Raw genomic sequence first — 15,478 nt, forward strand, 5'->3', positions numbered from 1 at the left:
GATTTCAAAGTGAAACCCATATGAATTACAGGATGGTTGAGTTTGCATGTACCTACATGTATCTGACACAAAGTACACCACCTGTGCTGTCGTGTTTCATGTGACAGGATGCTCTGATATGTGCTCTGTGGTGGCTCAGGACTAGAAAACATAACATACGTCGATTCACCAATGTGTGTTAAAAGTTTTATAAAAGTTATCAAAGCTGAATGAATGATGAATGATCAAAACTTTCTGATGTAACATCTGTAAAATGGTGTAAGATTTCTTTTGTGGACATGACCAGTGGGAATTCCTTATTACTACAGAATCATGGAATATGTAGTGCTTTCATAGGACAAAAGGTTACATAAGGCAAAAACAAAAGCAGAATGTTTGGTTCTGGTGAATTGGTATGTAACGCGAACAGCTAGCAACCCAAAGAGATTGTTAGTAAATTGGTTAAGGGGATGGAGGAAGGCATAACCACACTGCCACTGCGTGGTTACTAAGCTAATTACTATGAAGTCTTTTGTAGAAAGTCAGATTTTGGAACTGCTGATTTTCTTAAAATCGGTAATGTCACAATTCCAAAACGATATAAAAAGATCACAATATATATTTTCTTGTACCCTTGTTTTAGCAGTTAAGTATGACTGAGACCACATTCTCATTTTAAGCATTGACCTTGGTGCAAGTACAGTTAACTGCCTTTCTCCGTTACTGAACCAGATCTTTACCCATGTCAACACAGAGATTCAGTCTAGCAACCTTTCAGTTATTGGTTTATTCTCTAACCTCTGTTACCCTGTTGAGTATGAGCCACACTAATAAAAGTAATCTAAAATATTGATGCAAGCGTTTCCATCCCAAAAACCACAGATCTTTGAATTTCGCAATAATTGTTTTTCTTCCACAAAGTAAAAGAAGTTACAGTAAACAGCGGTCTAAAAGTATTTCACAAAACATTATTGTTTTCATACAACATACAAGCACTGACAGCCATAACAATAGTTATTTTTTCCTGAGAGATGGATGATACTGATATGAAGTACAGATGTACCCGCACACATCAGGGCCTGCTGTGGGTTGTTAACGTGCTCGCACTGTTTACCCGTCTGTCCACAGCAGGACACTCCGGGTTATTGAAACTCCCTCCAACTCCTCAGCAAGTCCGGGAATGTGCCCGCATTTAGCTTCGCCCCACCACATTTCTACCCTGACAGCCCCCCCGCTGAGGTGCTGGCTGTGTCAATTCCCCGGCAGCTCTCCTGGCAGGTGGGTCAGTTAGCCTGTGACTGGGGTGGGGGCGGGGTGGGGGGGAGGCGTCAGGTCTTGTTTGTTCAGCAGGTTGCGTTTAAACCCCTCATCGAGAGCCTTGCTGGTAATGGATGGCTCTGGTCCTCAGCCTCCTTGGGCCGGGCAGCGTATGTGGAAGTATCACATTCCCCTTTGCCGTCTTCCCTTCTCCCCTCACCAGAGTGAGAGACTCCGATTCACAGCTGAGAAAACACTGCTGGGGTTTTAGGACTCAGACCCGCGGCCTGGTTTGGGTTGCAGCCCGCAAAAACCTCAGCTTTATTGGAAGCAGAGCTAAGTGTTATCACTTTGTTGTTGGGAAAGTGAGGCGGGGGCACCTTCGTGCACCTTCGAGTGGGGCCTCTGAGATGCGTGCAGAGAAGAGATTGCCCTCCCCACACAATGGAATGGCAAGGACGCCAAGACGTCACGGCTTCAGGACCTTGAAAGCTAAGCCCTCATTCTTTTTTTATATTGCTGTCTTAAGTCCAACAATCACCTCAAAAGCTCTGTAGGAAGGAACTGTGTTTTATACTTAGAAAGGAGAAATCGTGGCCAACTGAAAATGCCTACCTTTTTAAAAAGCTTAAGAATGTGCTAAATGATTAACTACACTATCTTGTCTAACAGTGCAACAGGTAAAAGAATATTAGATGAATATTACCTAATTTGTATGGGGTTTAACCTGTCACAATTAATAATTTTTACTCTTAGCCCTTATAGGTCACAAAAAATAATATACATTTTGTTTTTATTACGATTAGATAGCAACTAGAAATGGATACAGTTAAGTGTCCAGCACAAAGTTGAGAAACTTTTTTATCCTGATAATCTAATGTTGATTTGATCTCTGAAAGAAATTCACAATGAAATAAAGAAGCCATAGTTTAAAGAATACATGTATTTTCTCTTTAGATTACCTCATATGAAATAGAAAAGGTTCTCATAGTAGTCACAAATCATCCTTTACTCCACTTGACTCCGTTGCTGCTGATAGCCTTTTGCGACCAACAGCTAGGAGATTACAGTGACATCCCCATGGTGTTTCAGATGTTCTGACACTGAGGCTCCCTCTCAGTGAAGAGTTATTTGATGTCAGCTGGTGATAAAGTACTCTATGACATTTTCAGAGTGTTCCAATCAGTGACAGTCTTTGGGTATGTTTGTCTGGCTATTGTGCTAATAGTGAAGCCTGTCCATGACCCGCAGCACATCATCCAAAATTGAGGGGCCCAGGTCCAGGTTAAATGAGAAGCTGTCGTCCTCCTCATCCCTCTGCAGGGGCTCCACTGAAGAGGTCTGAGTCGAGTCTTCATCCGTTCCTGAACTTGTGCTTCCAGAACTGTGACTTATGACCATGACCTTTTGGATGGGACTTACACCTGCTTCCATCTCCCCATCCCCTTCTGCCTCGCCCTCCTCGCTGTCCAGCAGGGGCAAGGAGTTGCACTTCTTCCTCCTCTCAGAGCCACTTTGGGTCGTGTTTGTCCTGGTCCCCTCTGTGGCCTTGGTGTGGTCCAGGTTAAGGCGTGGTGGTTTAGGTGGTGGGTCGCAGGCCAGGAATAGGTTCTGCTCGCTCTGAGAGCTCTGCAGCAGCAGGCTGTGGCCTCCCTTCAGAAAGGACAGGTCTCCGAAGCTGTCACTGTGGGCGTGGTTCCCGATGTGGGAAACATGGCGGAAGTCAGCCAGAGGGTTGCTGATCATGTTGACAGAGAGCACCTCCATGTTTTTTTGGCTCTTCCAGGACCAGCGGGTGTGCAAACTACGATACACAGATGTCTTCAATGGCATCTTAACAGGTCTTTTGGTTTACTTCTGAGGTTCTGAAAGGCACTGAAACGAAGCCTGGAGGCTGTTAACCATCTTAGGAAAACGCTCTGTTTTGGGAATGGAGAAGGAACAAGAGAATACATTTTAGAATTATTGCCCTTTGAGGTTAGGTTCTTGTCAGATCAAGTGGTTTCCCATCAACAGCACATCTGAAATCTCTGACATGATTGTCGAAATTGACTTTCATCACGCTGCAAGCCTTGGTTTCTTCCTCCTCTGCAACACCAGATGTAGGGATTCTATCTAGTTTGGAGTGTAATGGCAGCAGCTATTATTCATAGAATGCACCTGCTCTGCTGGGTTTTGCATTTGGCTCTTGGGAAATGTACTTTGAAGTGTTTGATTTGAAATGTTTACTTTTCAAGTCCAGTTTATTCTCACGAATGCAGGTTTCATCTGTTGAATGAACCAAAGGAGTGGCTTGTCTGATTCTGACTTCCAGTAGTTGTGCAACATACAGCTCCGGAAAAACTAAGAGATTACTGCACCTTTTTCTTTCCTTTCCAAAAAAGTCGGAAAGGAAGGTTTTGAGTGAGAAACAGAAGGGTAAAGATTGAGACCACTGCAAATTGAACGCTTCTGTTCCTCACTCAAAGCCTTCCCTTTCAACTTTTTAGGAAAGGAAAGAAAAAGGTGCAGTTCTCTTCAGAGCTGTATATGCATTCTACAGCAAATTTCTGTGTCTATTTGAAACATTTCGTTATCTCTTCAGGAATTATTTTATGAATTATGTGGATTGGCCTTGTGTAGAATATAGAATCCAGAAGAGAGAAAATGTTCACATCTGAGTGGTGTGGCAGAAGTACCTGACAGGATTAGTTATGATTGTAATATGTTGAAGGTTTATGGAATATTACACATACTGCCAAGGACATTAAACTTTTCTCATTATTTCAGATCTCAGACCCAACACTTTTGTACAATTCAAATTTTGGAAGTTAATCTATACAGGATCAATCTGTTTAGCTGTAAATGTTTAACCTTGAACAGCTTATCTGTTTACATAGAATGCTTCAAGATATTACATAATATAACTGTCCAAAGGAGAAGGGTGGCCCTAAAAAGATTGTAGAAGCCAATTATATATATGGTCTAGGCCAAAAGCACAAAATAAAATACACCTTATTCTAGTCTAGCTGAGTGGGTAATATAGTGTTTTGTGAGTTATAATCATTTTATTGAGTAAAATAGAATGCAGTTCATCATCTCTGGCATGTTAAATGAACAATCTCAGTGGTCTTTGTGATTTTACAGTCTTCTAATAGCTTTGCCCATATTACATCTGCGTTCGTGACTTGAAACACTCACTCTGTAAATTTGTAAGGCACTACGGCAAACATGTTTTGTTGGCCCATAAAAGTTTTATCGGCACTTTAGTAGCAGCAGGAGATGGGGAGTGTGTGGACACAACAGCATTCCTTCTCAAACGAGTCAGTTGGATGAGGGAGGAGTGTTGGTATTGCAGCGGTGAGGATGACTTCTCATCCAAGTACAAATGAATGAAGCCTAGTGAAAGCTACTTTGCCAAGACGCTTTGGCTACCTGTCCAAATGGAAATGCCTAATGTCTATTCTCAAGAGCAGGTGTTGTTTAAAATCCACACAGTCATTTGATAAGCAGATTGTAACAACATAGAAAGTGAAGTGGCAGATCTGTTAGTTCTCGCCTGTACTAATGTATCATCGGACGTTTGTATCCCAACCCTACACTTTGTTCTCTATCAGGAAGCCTGACTGGGGCCGAGACCTGCAGTCTCTGAAACATTCTCCTGACGCGATGGGGCTTGTTCGACAACAGCAGAGCTAGAACCACAGTTAAGAGAGAGACAGTTGGAGTCACGTACACAAAACACTTTCAAAATCCCAGCGAACAGCCACCGTCTTACCCAAGTCTGAGTCCCTTCTTAGTAGAAGATATGTCTAACGCCCTGTAAACCTTGGCTATTGGATCTTTTGATTTCCTTATCTTCTCAGAGTTGAGTAGTTCAGTAATAGTCCAAGTGTATTCCTTTCAGCACCCACCAGCGTTAGAGCCCCGTTCAGGTGAGCTGGTTGAGAATTCTTCTCTGACTAATCAACCCAGGTGAGGTCAATGTATAAAAGGAAGACTAGCAGGTGGCATTTTTGTCTTTCTTCCTTTCTCCACCCTCTCGCCCTACATAACAGCCGAGGGTGTTTCTTTCCTCAGATGATGTCACTCTCCCTGCCGTGTGAATATGAATCATGGGCGTAAATCCCACGGGGGCTGCACCCATTACCTGGGGGAGGGCAGAATGAGAGCTGTCACATAGTCCCCACTGCTTGTTACATGGAACAAGACGAAACTGGACAAGAGTATTGCACATTCCTCACATACACAGGGCCAACTGTGTGTGTGTGTCTGAGTGTGTGTCTGAGTGTGTGTCTGAGTGTGTGTCTGAGTGTGTGTCTGAGTGTGTGTCTGAGTGTGTGTGTAACCGATCACTGATCTCCATGTCATTGTCTCTGATCTGCTGATTTCCTGTCCTCTGTTGGCTTAGAGTGTCGTGCCCCGGGCCAATGAGTGGAGGCCAGTAGACCGTGTTGTAGGACGTAGACCATGACTCACACACAGGCATGTATGTGCAGGCTGGCTAACTGCGCAAGATCCATCCCACTTCCAAGGTTGTAGTTCTCACGCCTCCACCAATGAGCATGTCTTTGTAAGTGGAGCGTGGTATGAATACGGTGGTTGTGCTACAATATATACTCATCATCTTAGGATGTCTAGCCTCTATTTGTTGCCTCTGTAGGCCTAAATGTAAATGTGTTGTAGTGACACTAAGTTTTTGTTTTCTGTTGTTGATATTGTTAACAGATATTCAATGTGTATAGTGTTCTGACACATATCATTGCTTTGGGATAGTCTACATCTTGTCTGAGCGGCCAAGTTACGTAGTCTGCGACGCGACGTCAGCCTACTCCGAAACATGCCTCCTAACAACATCTTTCACCTCAAGAGAACGTCTGTGGTCATCTGTCTGACATCTGTCAGCACACTCCAGGGATTCTGAGCAGAAATGTCCATCAACATGGGAATGGCTGGTTTCATTCTTTAAAAGCCTTCTTCCCCATTTACTCCCCAGCACCACAAGAATTGTCTTCTTTAACAGGTGCCATTGCTCAGACAAATGTAATAATTGCCTTAACATAACATTTATTCAACCCTGGAACTGAAAATGTCAACAAATACAGGAGAGAAAAAAGTTTCACCGAGTGATTCATTCGGGGCTTTGTTATTAGTGTGCGTCCTATGGATGACAGACATTTGTTTTGCTTTGTTTCAAGATGTTTTCACTCACATGGAATACTGCTTTTGGTCTCAGTGCTCCTGACACTGACCAAGGTCTGTTAACATTCAAAGTAGCTGTCCAGTGAACATCCCACATAAAAATTTATATTATTTTATATCATGCCCATATAATATTGACTGATCTTGTACTGATATTTCTGGCTAAAATATAATATATATATATATATACATATATTAATTTTTTTACCTTCATAGAGTCCCTGGGCTTAAACCCCTTTTAAATGTTGTATGTTTATACAGACTACTGAGTTGTACCATTTTCTTTTGTGTAGTTCCTCATTTTATGTATGTCTGTGTAGTTAACAAGGTTTGAGTTAGTATGTATTTTGTGAAGCATGGGTGGATACCAAAGGGCCTGTGGCCAGGTATTTATTTTATGAAACCTTTGTTATTAAAAAAAAAAGAGAAACTTGAAACATATCTATGAAAACCTAAGATATTCGCACGACAGCTTGATGCAGTATCTGTAATACTGCATCAAGCTCACAGTTGTTTTAGGATTTTCACTGACTGGACATTCATTTCAGACTGAGCAAATCCCTTCTGCATTTAAAGGATTTCTTTTATGACATTTTTATTGTTTGGTTGACTCCACAATGCCAATAAAACGTGTGAATTGTTATTTTTTTCTGCTTGTAGCACTGCCTGTCCAAAAAAGGCAAAACACCTTTATGTGAGGGAAGAGTAGGCAGATCAGTGAAAAAGGTATTCTTTTTTACGGTGTATTTGGGAATGGTAGGGTTGATACTTTCTGGGAAGAAAACAACTTCACTCTTTATCGTCACCGTCTCTCCAGACAATGATGAGTCAGTACGGCAGTCATACTCTGTGAGGCAAAGACGTCTGAATGGACCTCGGACCATCAGTTTAGTTGCATCTGGCAATGTTTGATAGGGAACATTGCATGCCAAAGTGCTTGGGTCTTGATTTTATAGTAGACCAAAGTCCAGACGTAGACACAATCCCATCCAAGCTCTTTCACCTGGGCAATATCGAAAGCAACGAGACCTGCAAATGAAGTCTGGTCTTTTAATAAAACCGTTCGTTCGGTTTCACGTCCTTGTGTATTGTTCTGATCGGAACACACTGATTTCTTCTCTGCTGAGAGATTTGTAGAAGCATCTTTGAAGTAGTTGCAGACTGGCAAACCAGACGTCTGTGCTGTTCTCTCTGGCTGTGGGAGGTCAGAGAAGTCTGAGAATGTTTACCTCTGAGTGTCTCCTGGTGCTGAATTATTTGTAATTATTAAATTAAGGGTTTGATATTTAGATTTCTTTGTATGTCCGGACTCTGAAGTAAACAGTGTGTGAAGGCTGCATTCCAGTTGCTGTTTGCTCAGTACATTGGGCAGATAAGGAACCGTTACAGATACTAGAGGCATTACAGATTTCTCCTCAGGCCCACACAAACATCAGGTTGTGCATTCGTCTGCACGCTCGCATAGACCGTAGAAATGTACAGATTGTTTCATTTGTTTGTATATTAGCACTTTGACCTTCTGTTCACTTTTTTTGTCCCCTCTTTTTTGGCATATGATGGGCTTAAACATTCTTTCTGGTTCTATGGCCCAAGTGTTTTAAAATAAAATGTTTTGCAATCAGACAGTTGTTCCCGGAAGGCCCTGCTGATGTGAAAGACATAATTCTGGTATTACAAAGACGTATTGTTGGATATTACATGGCAGAACAGCCCTCCCCGTCTCAACATTATAGGAAGGAACCTCCAACACATCCATCATACAGAGAAATAACAGAGCACATGGAGTTCATGTCCCAACTTCCATTTTTCTTTCATTTGGTTTATTTATTTATCTTTAACAGTTTCCAAAGGCACCCTGTCTCCAGCAAGCTAAACTCCACCACCCCCCCAAAGCCAGTGCTGACTGGCTCTTCCTTCACACTTTACATTAGTAAACCTCACTGAGCAGAAGTATCAGCCAGACACTAATATGTCTTCATGTAGCCTAAAACTACCTGCACACAGCTTACTGAGTCAGTCGTCACCTGTTGCTACATTAACATTAGTCATCAATCATGGTTTGTGACTTTGTTGGAATATTGTCCATATTTGCTCCCTATTATCCAGCCCAGTAGTAGAGATCCAATATGACATTAGATACATTTCTTGTAATTTGATTTATATTGGGAAATATTGTTAAAAAATAAATTGTTGTTCGTGTAAATATTCAACTCCTTTGCTGTGGAAGCTGCTAGTTTACACAGATGAAAGAAATTGCTCTAATAAGAACACAATTACCTTATCATTGGCCTCCACCTGTGTGCCATTGAGAAGACAATTACAAATTGTTGGCCTCTAAGCCTAAATCCCTTTGTGCTGTTGTCTGTCCACAAAAAATGTAATATTTATTGAGAGTCTCCAATTTGGAACACCTGAATTTACTCTTTGTTTTCATTTCATTTGGCTTTGGCATATGCCATTGCCCTCACCAGTGTGTGTTTGTTTGAGTTAGCAGTAGAGCAACTGGGCTCACACTCATATGAATCACACACTCCTAATGACTCTCTAAATAACTGTTTGGCTCTCATAAATTGCTGGCTCTATAGCTCATTGACTCACATACACACACACACACACACTTTCATCGGATGGCACTGGAAGTAGAACATTTGATCCTGCATCACAGCATGAGTCCAGAAAGAGACAGAAACTTGGCAGGCTATCATTATGCACTTCGCTCCTATGCTCTAAGACTTTGAGGTCATGTAGACCAATATTCACTTGGATGAACCGCTCACAAGGTTTCACAGAGATAATGTATCTCCAGTTAAGTGGTTTATATTTCTGGAAGGAAAAACTTGAAAACCAACTGTAGTGTTGCTGTTTAACACCAAGATTGTCATTACATTCATCAATAGGGCCATAACCTTCGCTTACCCAAGTCAGTGGACAAGAATGACTTGGGTTTCTCTTTATAGTCCCATCAGTAAAGCTTAACGATGGTTCTGTTAAGAACACTAGCTCCCAACATGTGCTGTTAATAAATTAAGGTCCTATTCTGTGGCTGCACTGCCAAGTGCCTTTTCCCAGTTCTGTATGAGTGTACAGTGGGCTGAATATTCACTGGCAGAAATCTAATTATCTTCATGCTTGCTTCCAAAAAGAATAGCTAGCTTTTAGTTAACACCAAACTGTGTAATGATACATGCTTTATTCAAGACCAAAAGTTCTACTAATCAAATCAACTAACAATGTTTGCCACCACAGGCATTTAAATATATATATATATATATATCTATCTATATATATATATATATATATATATATTTTCTTAATACAGAGAATTCAGTCTGAGACCTAGGTCTCTTTTACAGTGGAACCCTGTGTTAATGAATATAAAAAATTCATGGAAAACCAGAGTAGGAACCAGGCAAGCCTAGTTCAGCCTTCGCGCACAGATGTTATTTTGCACCTGAAATAGTCGCAAAATAACCTTAAACAGTTTTAGTTTAGGGTTACTATAACGTAGCTACTAAAGGTTGTAGCCAGCGACGTTTTTGTGCATCCTGACCCAAAAAGCATTCACGGATGCGTACTTCAAATATCCAAAAGAAGTAGTCACAATATAACGGTGAACAGTTTTATTTTCTGCTTACTGTAACGTAGCCGCTGAAGGTTTTAACATGTGAAATGTGTCTATCCGGAACAATTCCTATCGCGTAACTTGTTTTGACTGTGCCGAGATTCGAACGTGGGAAGTCTTGTTTTTGCAGTCCGCGTTGCAATTCATTAAAACCTGCCAGAAGGACCACCATCTCTGTCTGCAGCACTCCATCAATCAGGCTTCAATGGTAGTGTGCCTGGATGGGAGCTTTAAAATTAGGAGACCACTGCAAATTGAACGCTTCTGTTCCTCACACAAAACTTTCCTTTTCAACTTTTTTGGAAAGGAAAGAAAAAGGTGCAGTGGTCTCTTAATTTGTAAGTTGTATTTGTGTGTGTGTATGCCCCCTGTGGTAATATTCATACAATACGATGTCTCCTATTTGGCCTGTGGTCTTAAAGAAACATTTTAAATACGCCCAAATGTAAACAAAATAATTGGAATGTAGCCCTCCATTGTCAGCAAAATTTTTTTTAAATAGCCACAATAGCCGGTTGGCTACAGTTGAAAACTGTGTCTTAGTGGGTACAGCCTCACAGTTTACTGTAAACGGCCTCTGGAAGTTGAACAAAATTCGCATAACTTTTACGTTTAAACTTTTAATGCCTTTAATAGATGCCAGGTGTGTGTTTGCATTTTTACATTTTTTTACACTGATGACGGCATGATTGTGGCTAAAATATTTGAATGTTTTTTTCGTTTTATGCACTTTATGCTCTATGCATGTTTTGTTTTGGGCATGATTCTATTGAATTGTTATTTTCATCTGGGCCTCAGCTTTGGACTTAACCTCATTTTTGCGAGTGTGCGGGTGTCCCTTTCTTGTAATATTCTCGTTTTGTAATCTACCGTATGCACCTGGAAACTAATACCATACATTTTCCCAGCGATACGTTTTTTTAAAACATCTCAATGCTTAGAGTGTCTCAGTGCTTACAGTGGATCTCAGAATGAGGGACAAAAAACAAAGGTAATGGCAATCAGAATGTTTTGAGAGGATTTGATGTGTTCAGGTCCTTTCAGGCTTGTCCAAATCATTCATGCCTGATAGGCAGAGCTGTTTATCAGTTCTGTACACAAACATTCTCCTCTTGTAATCTCTCTTCAGGATAATGAGATGGGTTGCTAATGGGTTCCAGGCAGTTAGAAAGACAAGCTCCATCTCAGGTCCACGACACAGTGTCGTGAAGAGGTATCTATCCTTCTTTCATGTCATCTCAATGTTTTTTTTCCCCTGAATGTTTTGAGATTTTTTACCAAAACATTCAATTAGATCAAGGGAACCTGAGTGAACACCGCATTTGACTTCTTATGAAATTATTTAAAGCAACTGCCTGTTTTCAAGATTTCAACTAAACCTAACCAGTAATTATTTACAATATGAATGTGCTTTTCTCCATTAGGACCAGGAAGATTTTCCATCATAAAAGGAAACTTGAATTATGTTCTATATCAGATATTATTTTAAAGGTACATTTTGGGGCATTTTATGCATGACTGGATAGTGGGCAGGATAGAGGGGTGCTGAGTTAACCGTGGAACTGATTCAAAGCACTGCTGTAGCAGCATATCTGCAGTAGCTCCAGAGTCTATGTCAGTATCAGATGAGGAGAATGCCAGGACATCCAACCATCTATGAGCTGAAGCTGAAGGGCATCTGAGATTGTAGCGACACAATGATCCAACACAGAAGGTCTGTATCAACAAGGCTCTCATTTAAAGTTCTGGAAAGGCCTAGTTAATATCCAGACTTACACCCGAATCGTGGCAGGACCTGAAACAAGCGGCTCAAAAACCAATGTATGACTTATAGTAGGACAAAATTAAAGATTGGACTCACATTATTCACATTTTAAGGTGTACAGCACATATTTCACGCAGGGTCATTGGATGTTTCTTAACTTAGTCTTTTAAATAAATGAATAATATGCCATGGTTTGTTCCCTTTATGTAAATTACAATGTGCAGTGGGCCTAATGTAGAGCAGATGATCTCACCTGTCTGGGGGAAACAGTGCCTTCCCACATGCAGCATCCGCCCGAAGAGCCCCCTGACTCACCAGGCTGGCCGGCGTATGGCTATGATGTAAGAGCTGTTAGTCAGCCCTAAGCAAGCTTGCAGGTGTGTTGTGAGCGTGTTTAGTTGGTGTGATGCACAGTGCTGAACACGGAGGGCGAGTGCCCCAGGCAAGGAAACGGCTCTACACTGAGAACCGCGTCACTCTCCTTAACAACAACTCTTTAATTCACATTAACATGGGAAATCAGCCTCCAATCTCTATTGACCATACATTGGAAATAAATGGTGACTTATTGCTTTCAGTTAAGGCTACAGTCAATTTGATCATTGGTCAGCTAATATTTTTGTTTGCACGGAAGCTACAAATATACAATGAACCTTTCTATTTCTTTCAGGACCGTATTGTACAGCTATTTGGTTTATCATTTGGAGGTGGATAGATATGGTAAACATAGTCTGATTTGTCTCTGTGGGACCGATGTGTGGTGCTGAAGCCACAGCACAGGCAAATACACTTTTCAGGTGCTGTCATTCTTAATGATTGACCTGTTCTGCCAGTTGCCTGCCAGGACAATTTCTAGAACTCTAGTTGACTGGGTTGGGATGGGTCTGTGGTGTCAGATTAGTGCCAAATTCTCTTTGCATGCACAGAATGACTTGCGGATGTAAGATTGTACATTGTGTGAGCAGACACCTGGCACATAAACTACATTAAGAACGGTCAGACTGTGTTTGGTGCTGATCGGAGCTTGGACGGTTATTCAAGTAAAGCTCTTGTCAAATGAACATTCAACTCTTGGGCCACCCACAACTTTTAATGGAGGAGAGCCCACTGTCCATACTGGCCATGTTTTTCATAGTCGCAGCTTTGAAAGCAGCCAGTAGAGGTCAGTGTGGAGTGGAGGTGTGTTGTGGTCGTATGAGGGATTACGTTTCCTGTCCACAGATAAACCCCTATGTTTTGTTTAATTGAAGATGCAACAGTTTTAGTTTTTTCAACTTAATTTAGCTTGCGTGATATTTCATAGTTACGGGGTAGACAAGGGCTTGATCTCACATTACTGGAATGATAATCACATCCCTCGGTCCAACATCGGGGGTGAGGAGCCTCACTCCCCACACCGCTCTCCCCTCTTCTTTCCCGTTTCTCATGCTCACACGGCTAGATGCTGGAGTCACAATGAACTCTTCCAGATGGTTTACCTCAGAGCCACTCTCTAAACCTCCCCTCAATCTCTTCCTCTGTCTCCCGTTTGCTTTCTCCCACTCTCACTCTCTCACACATCCAGAGCAGCACACACACACTCTTCTCCACTTACTGTCTTGTTAAGGAGACACTTCTTTGGCTCAGCAGACTTCCTCGACCTAATCCTATAAAGCAATGGTTTATCCTTTGGACAGTGTGTCCCACTCCCCCTCCATGTCTGGGATTAGGGACTGCGTGGACGACTGCGTGGACGACTGCGTGGACGACTGAGTTGACGGCAGGGTGGACGACTGTGTTTTAGTGTGTGTGTGTGTGTGTGTGTGTGTCTGTGACTTGGTCTCTGTGACCACACTGAGCTGACGCTAGGAGGAAGCAGGCGCCTGTTCCTGCTTGGCTGATTAGCCATTAGCCCGTGGCTGGCTCCCTCTGGCCTCTAATTCCCCTCAGCAAAAGAATCCATGTACATCGCTCCCTTCAATCACACAGGGAAAACCATGACCAGGCAACCGTCCCAGTTCCTCCGGACGGTCTCATGCGTGCATGCTTACCCGCTGTCATCTTCTTTGTAACTGAGACTCAGACGGATGTATTAACTGATTCTCTTGCTGGTCCTGTTGTGAAAGCAAACAAATGCAGACCAAAGCAGTGACAGGCCTGGGTTTAAAATGCTTTGTAGCTGTCCTTGATTTACCAGTCTGTCCCTTCGTTGACCTGACTCTGTGTCTCTCCCTCTGCAGGGCGCCCTGAGCAGCGAGCGGGACTATGAGAGTGTGGTGCTGATGAGGATGAGACAGGCCGCGGAGAGACAGAGGCTGATTGAGGAGATGCAGAAAGAGGATGAGGAGGACGCGGAAGGCTAGCGCCACCCCACTCTGCCTCTGATTCAGTCCAGGGTGTTGTTTCTGGAAGCGCTCAACTTCTAAAGGTTGTTTCCACATGAGCGGATATCTGCAGCCTCTGCTGCAAGTGCAAACTCCTCATGTCTTGGAAATCGTCTTTGAAGTGTGTTTTGTCAGCAGTGCATTGCACAGCGCTTGGTTCCTTTAAATGAATCGTGGTCCAGTTCAGCCGTAACCCAAGAACACTCAACCATAACGCTGATGCTTTAGTTTCATAAAGCGTATCTCATTGGTGTTCTGTATTCTTTTTTTTCCTTCTTTTTTTTTATAAAATAAATTCTGTTTAATAAAACTATTACAGAGTGTGTGTGTTTCCGGTTTGTCATTCTCTGAATTACTAACAATCGACTACTGTGAGAAGTGTAATGTCAAACAGAGTATTTTAACATCTCCATCAAAAACACTTGTAAGACCAACAGGGGAACAGGAGACGTTTACACTATCAAGGGTTAGCCCAAAGAGACCGGCCAACACTACCACACCAAATCTAAATGTTGCAATCATGTAATTTGCATCTGTCAGTATCACTCTCTCCTTCTTTTATCCTACCTTGCAGCCAAAACACTGAGTCGTTTCCCTCGAATCCAATTTTAAGTCAGTCATTTTACTTGTATATATGTGTCTGTGGAAGGAGTTGTCTTCCAACAGTCTAAAACCAAAGACCATGTGATCAGAAGATTGAGAAATCATGGCCTTTCGATGTTGGATCTGCAATCAGCCTGGGGTTGGGCTGGTAGACAGGTCTTATGGGAATACGTGATGGTTCACGTGATGAAATGGGAAAATTTTTGCGTGGCTCTTTGTTATAGCGGTGGTAGTTCGAATGGTTGTTCATTCAGTTCTGTATAACTTAGGCTTTGCACCAAATAAAAGGCCCCATGTAAAGAACTGCTCATCTTCAATGCAGTACGCTGATTTTGTACTACCCTGTATTGATCACACTCATTGTAATTAGCATTGAAAATATGGCTTAAAAAAGGACACAGAATTCAAGCTTTTTTTGCCCTGTCACATCCTATTTCCTGTTTACTGTAGGAGGGCAATCCTGTATCTTACTGACAATTCGTTTTTGTTTTGTATGTTATACATCTCACATATTTAAAACTTGTTTTAAAAATATTCGGGATGGTAGTGTCTAGAGAACAGAGAGAAAGGGACAAGCAGTTGGAACAGAGGGTAGCCTATTTATTTATTATTGTCCATAGATACTGTGCATTCAGAATGTATTCAGACCCCTTCAGTATTCAGACAATTTCAGTATTCAGAAAGTATTCAGACCCTTCAGTATTCAGA

The 15,478-nt window shown here is 41.9% G+C and overlaps 2 protein-coding genes across 2 annotated transcripts in view; one reads left to right on the top strand and one right to left on the bottom strand.

Annotated features, from left to right (window-relative positions):
* The window catches only part of dnajc17 (DnaJ (Hsp40) homolog, subfamily C, member 17), a 49,180-nt gene extending 34,697 nt beyond the window's left edge, over positions 1–14,483 (top strand). Inside the window, exon 11 of the mRNA XM_010878962.5 lies at positions 14,024–14,483. Within this exon, the coding sequence (XP_010877264.1) occupies positions 14,024–14,146 (123 nt within the window). The 3' untranslated portion in view covers positions 14,147–14,483. The remainder of the gene's footprint in view (positions 1–14,023) is intronic.
* LOC105015658 (cdc42 effector protein 3) lies at positions 453–5,432 on the bottom strand. Its single transcript, XM_010878961.5, has 2 exons — positions 4,994–5,432; positions 453–3,155 (listed from the first exon to the last, which is right to left on the bottom strand). Exon 2 carries the CDS (start codon positions 3,067–3,069, stop codon positions 2,458–2,460), a length of 612 nt encoding a protein of 203 aa, XP_010877263.2. The 5' UTR covers positions 3,070–3,155; positions 4,994–5,432; the 3' UTR covers positions 453–2,457.
* Positions 14,484–15,478: the final 995 nt, after the last annotated feature.

Source organism: Esox lucius, chromosome 15 (assembly GCF_011004845.1).
Source record: "Esox lucius isolate fEsoLuc1 chromosome 15, fEsoLuc1.pri, whole genome shotgun sequence".
Classification (NCBI taxonomy): domain Eukaryota; kingdom Metazoa; phylum Chordata; class Actinopteri; order Esociformes; family Esocidae; genus Esox; species Esox lucius.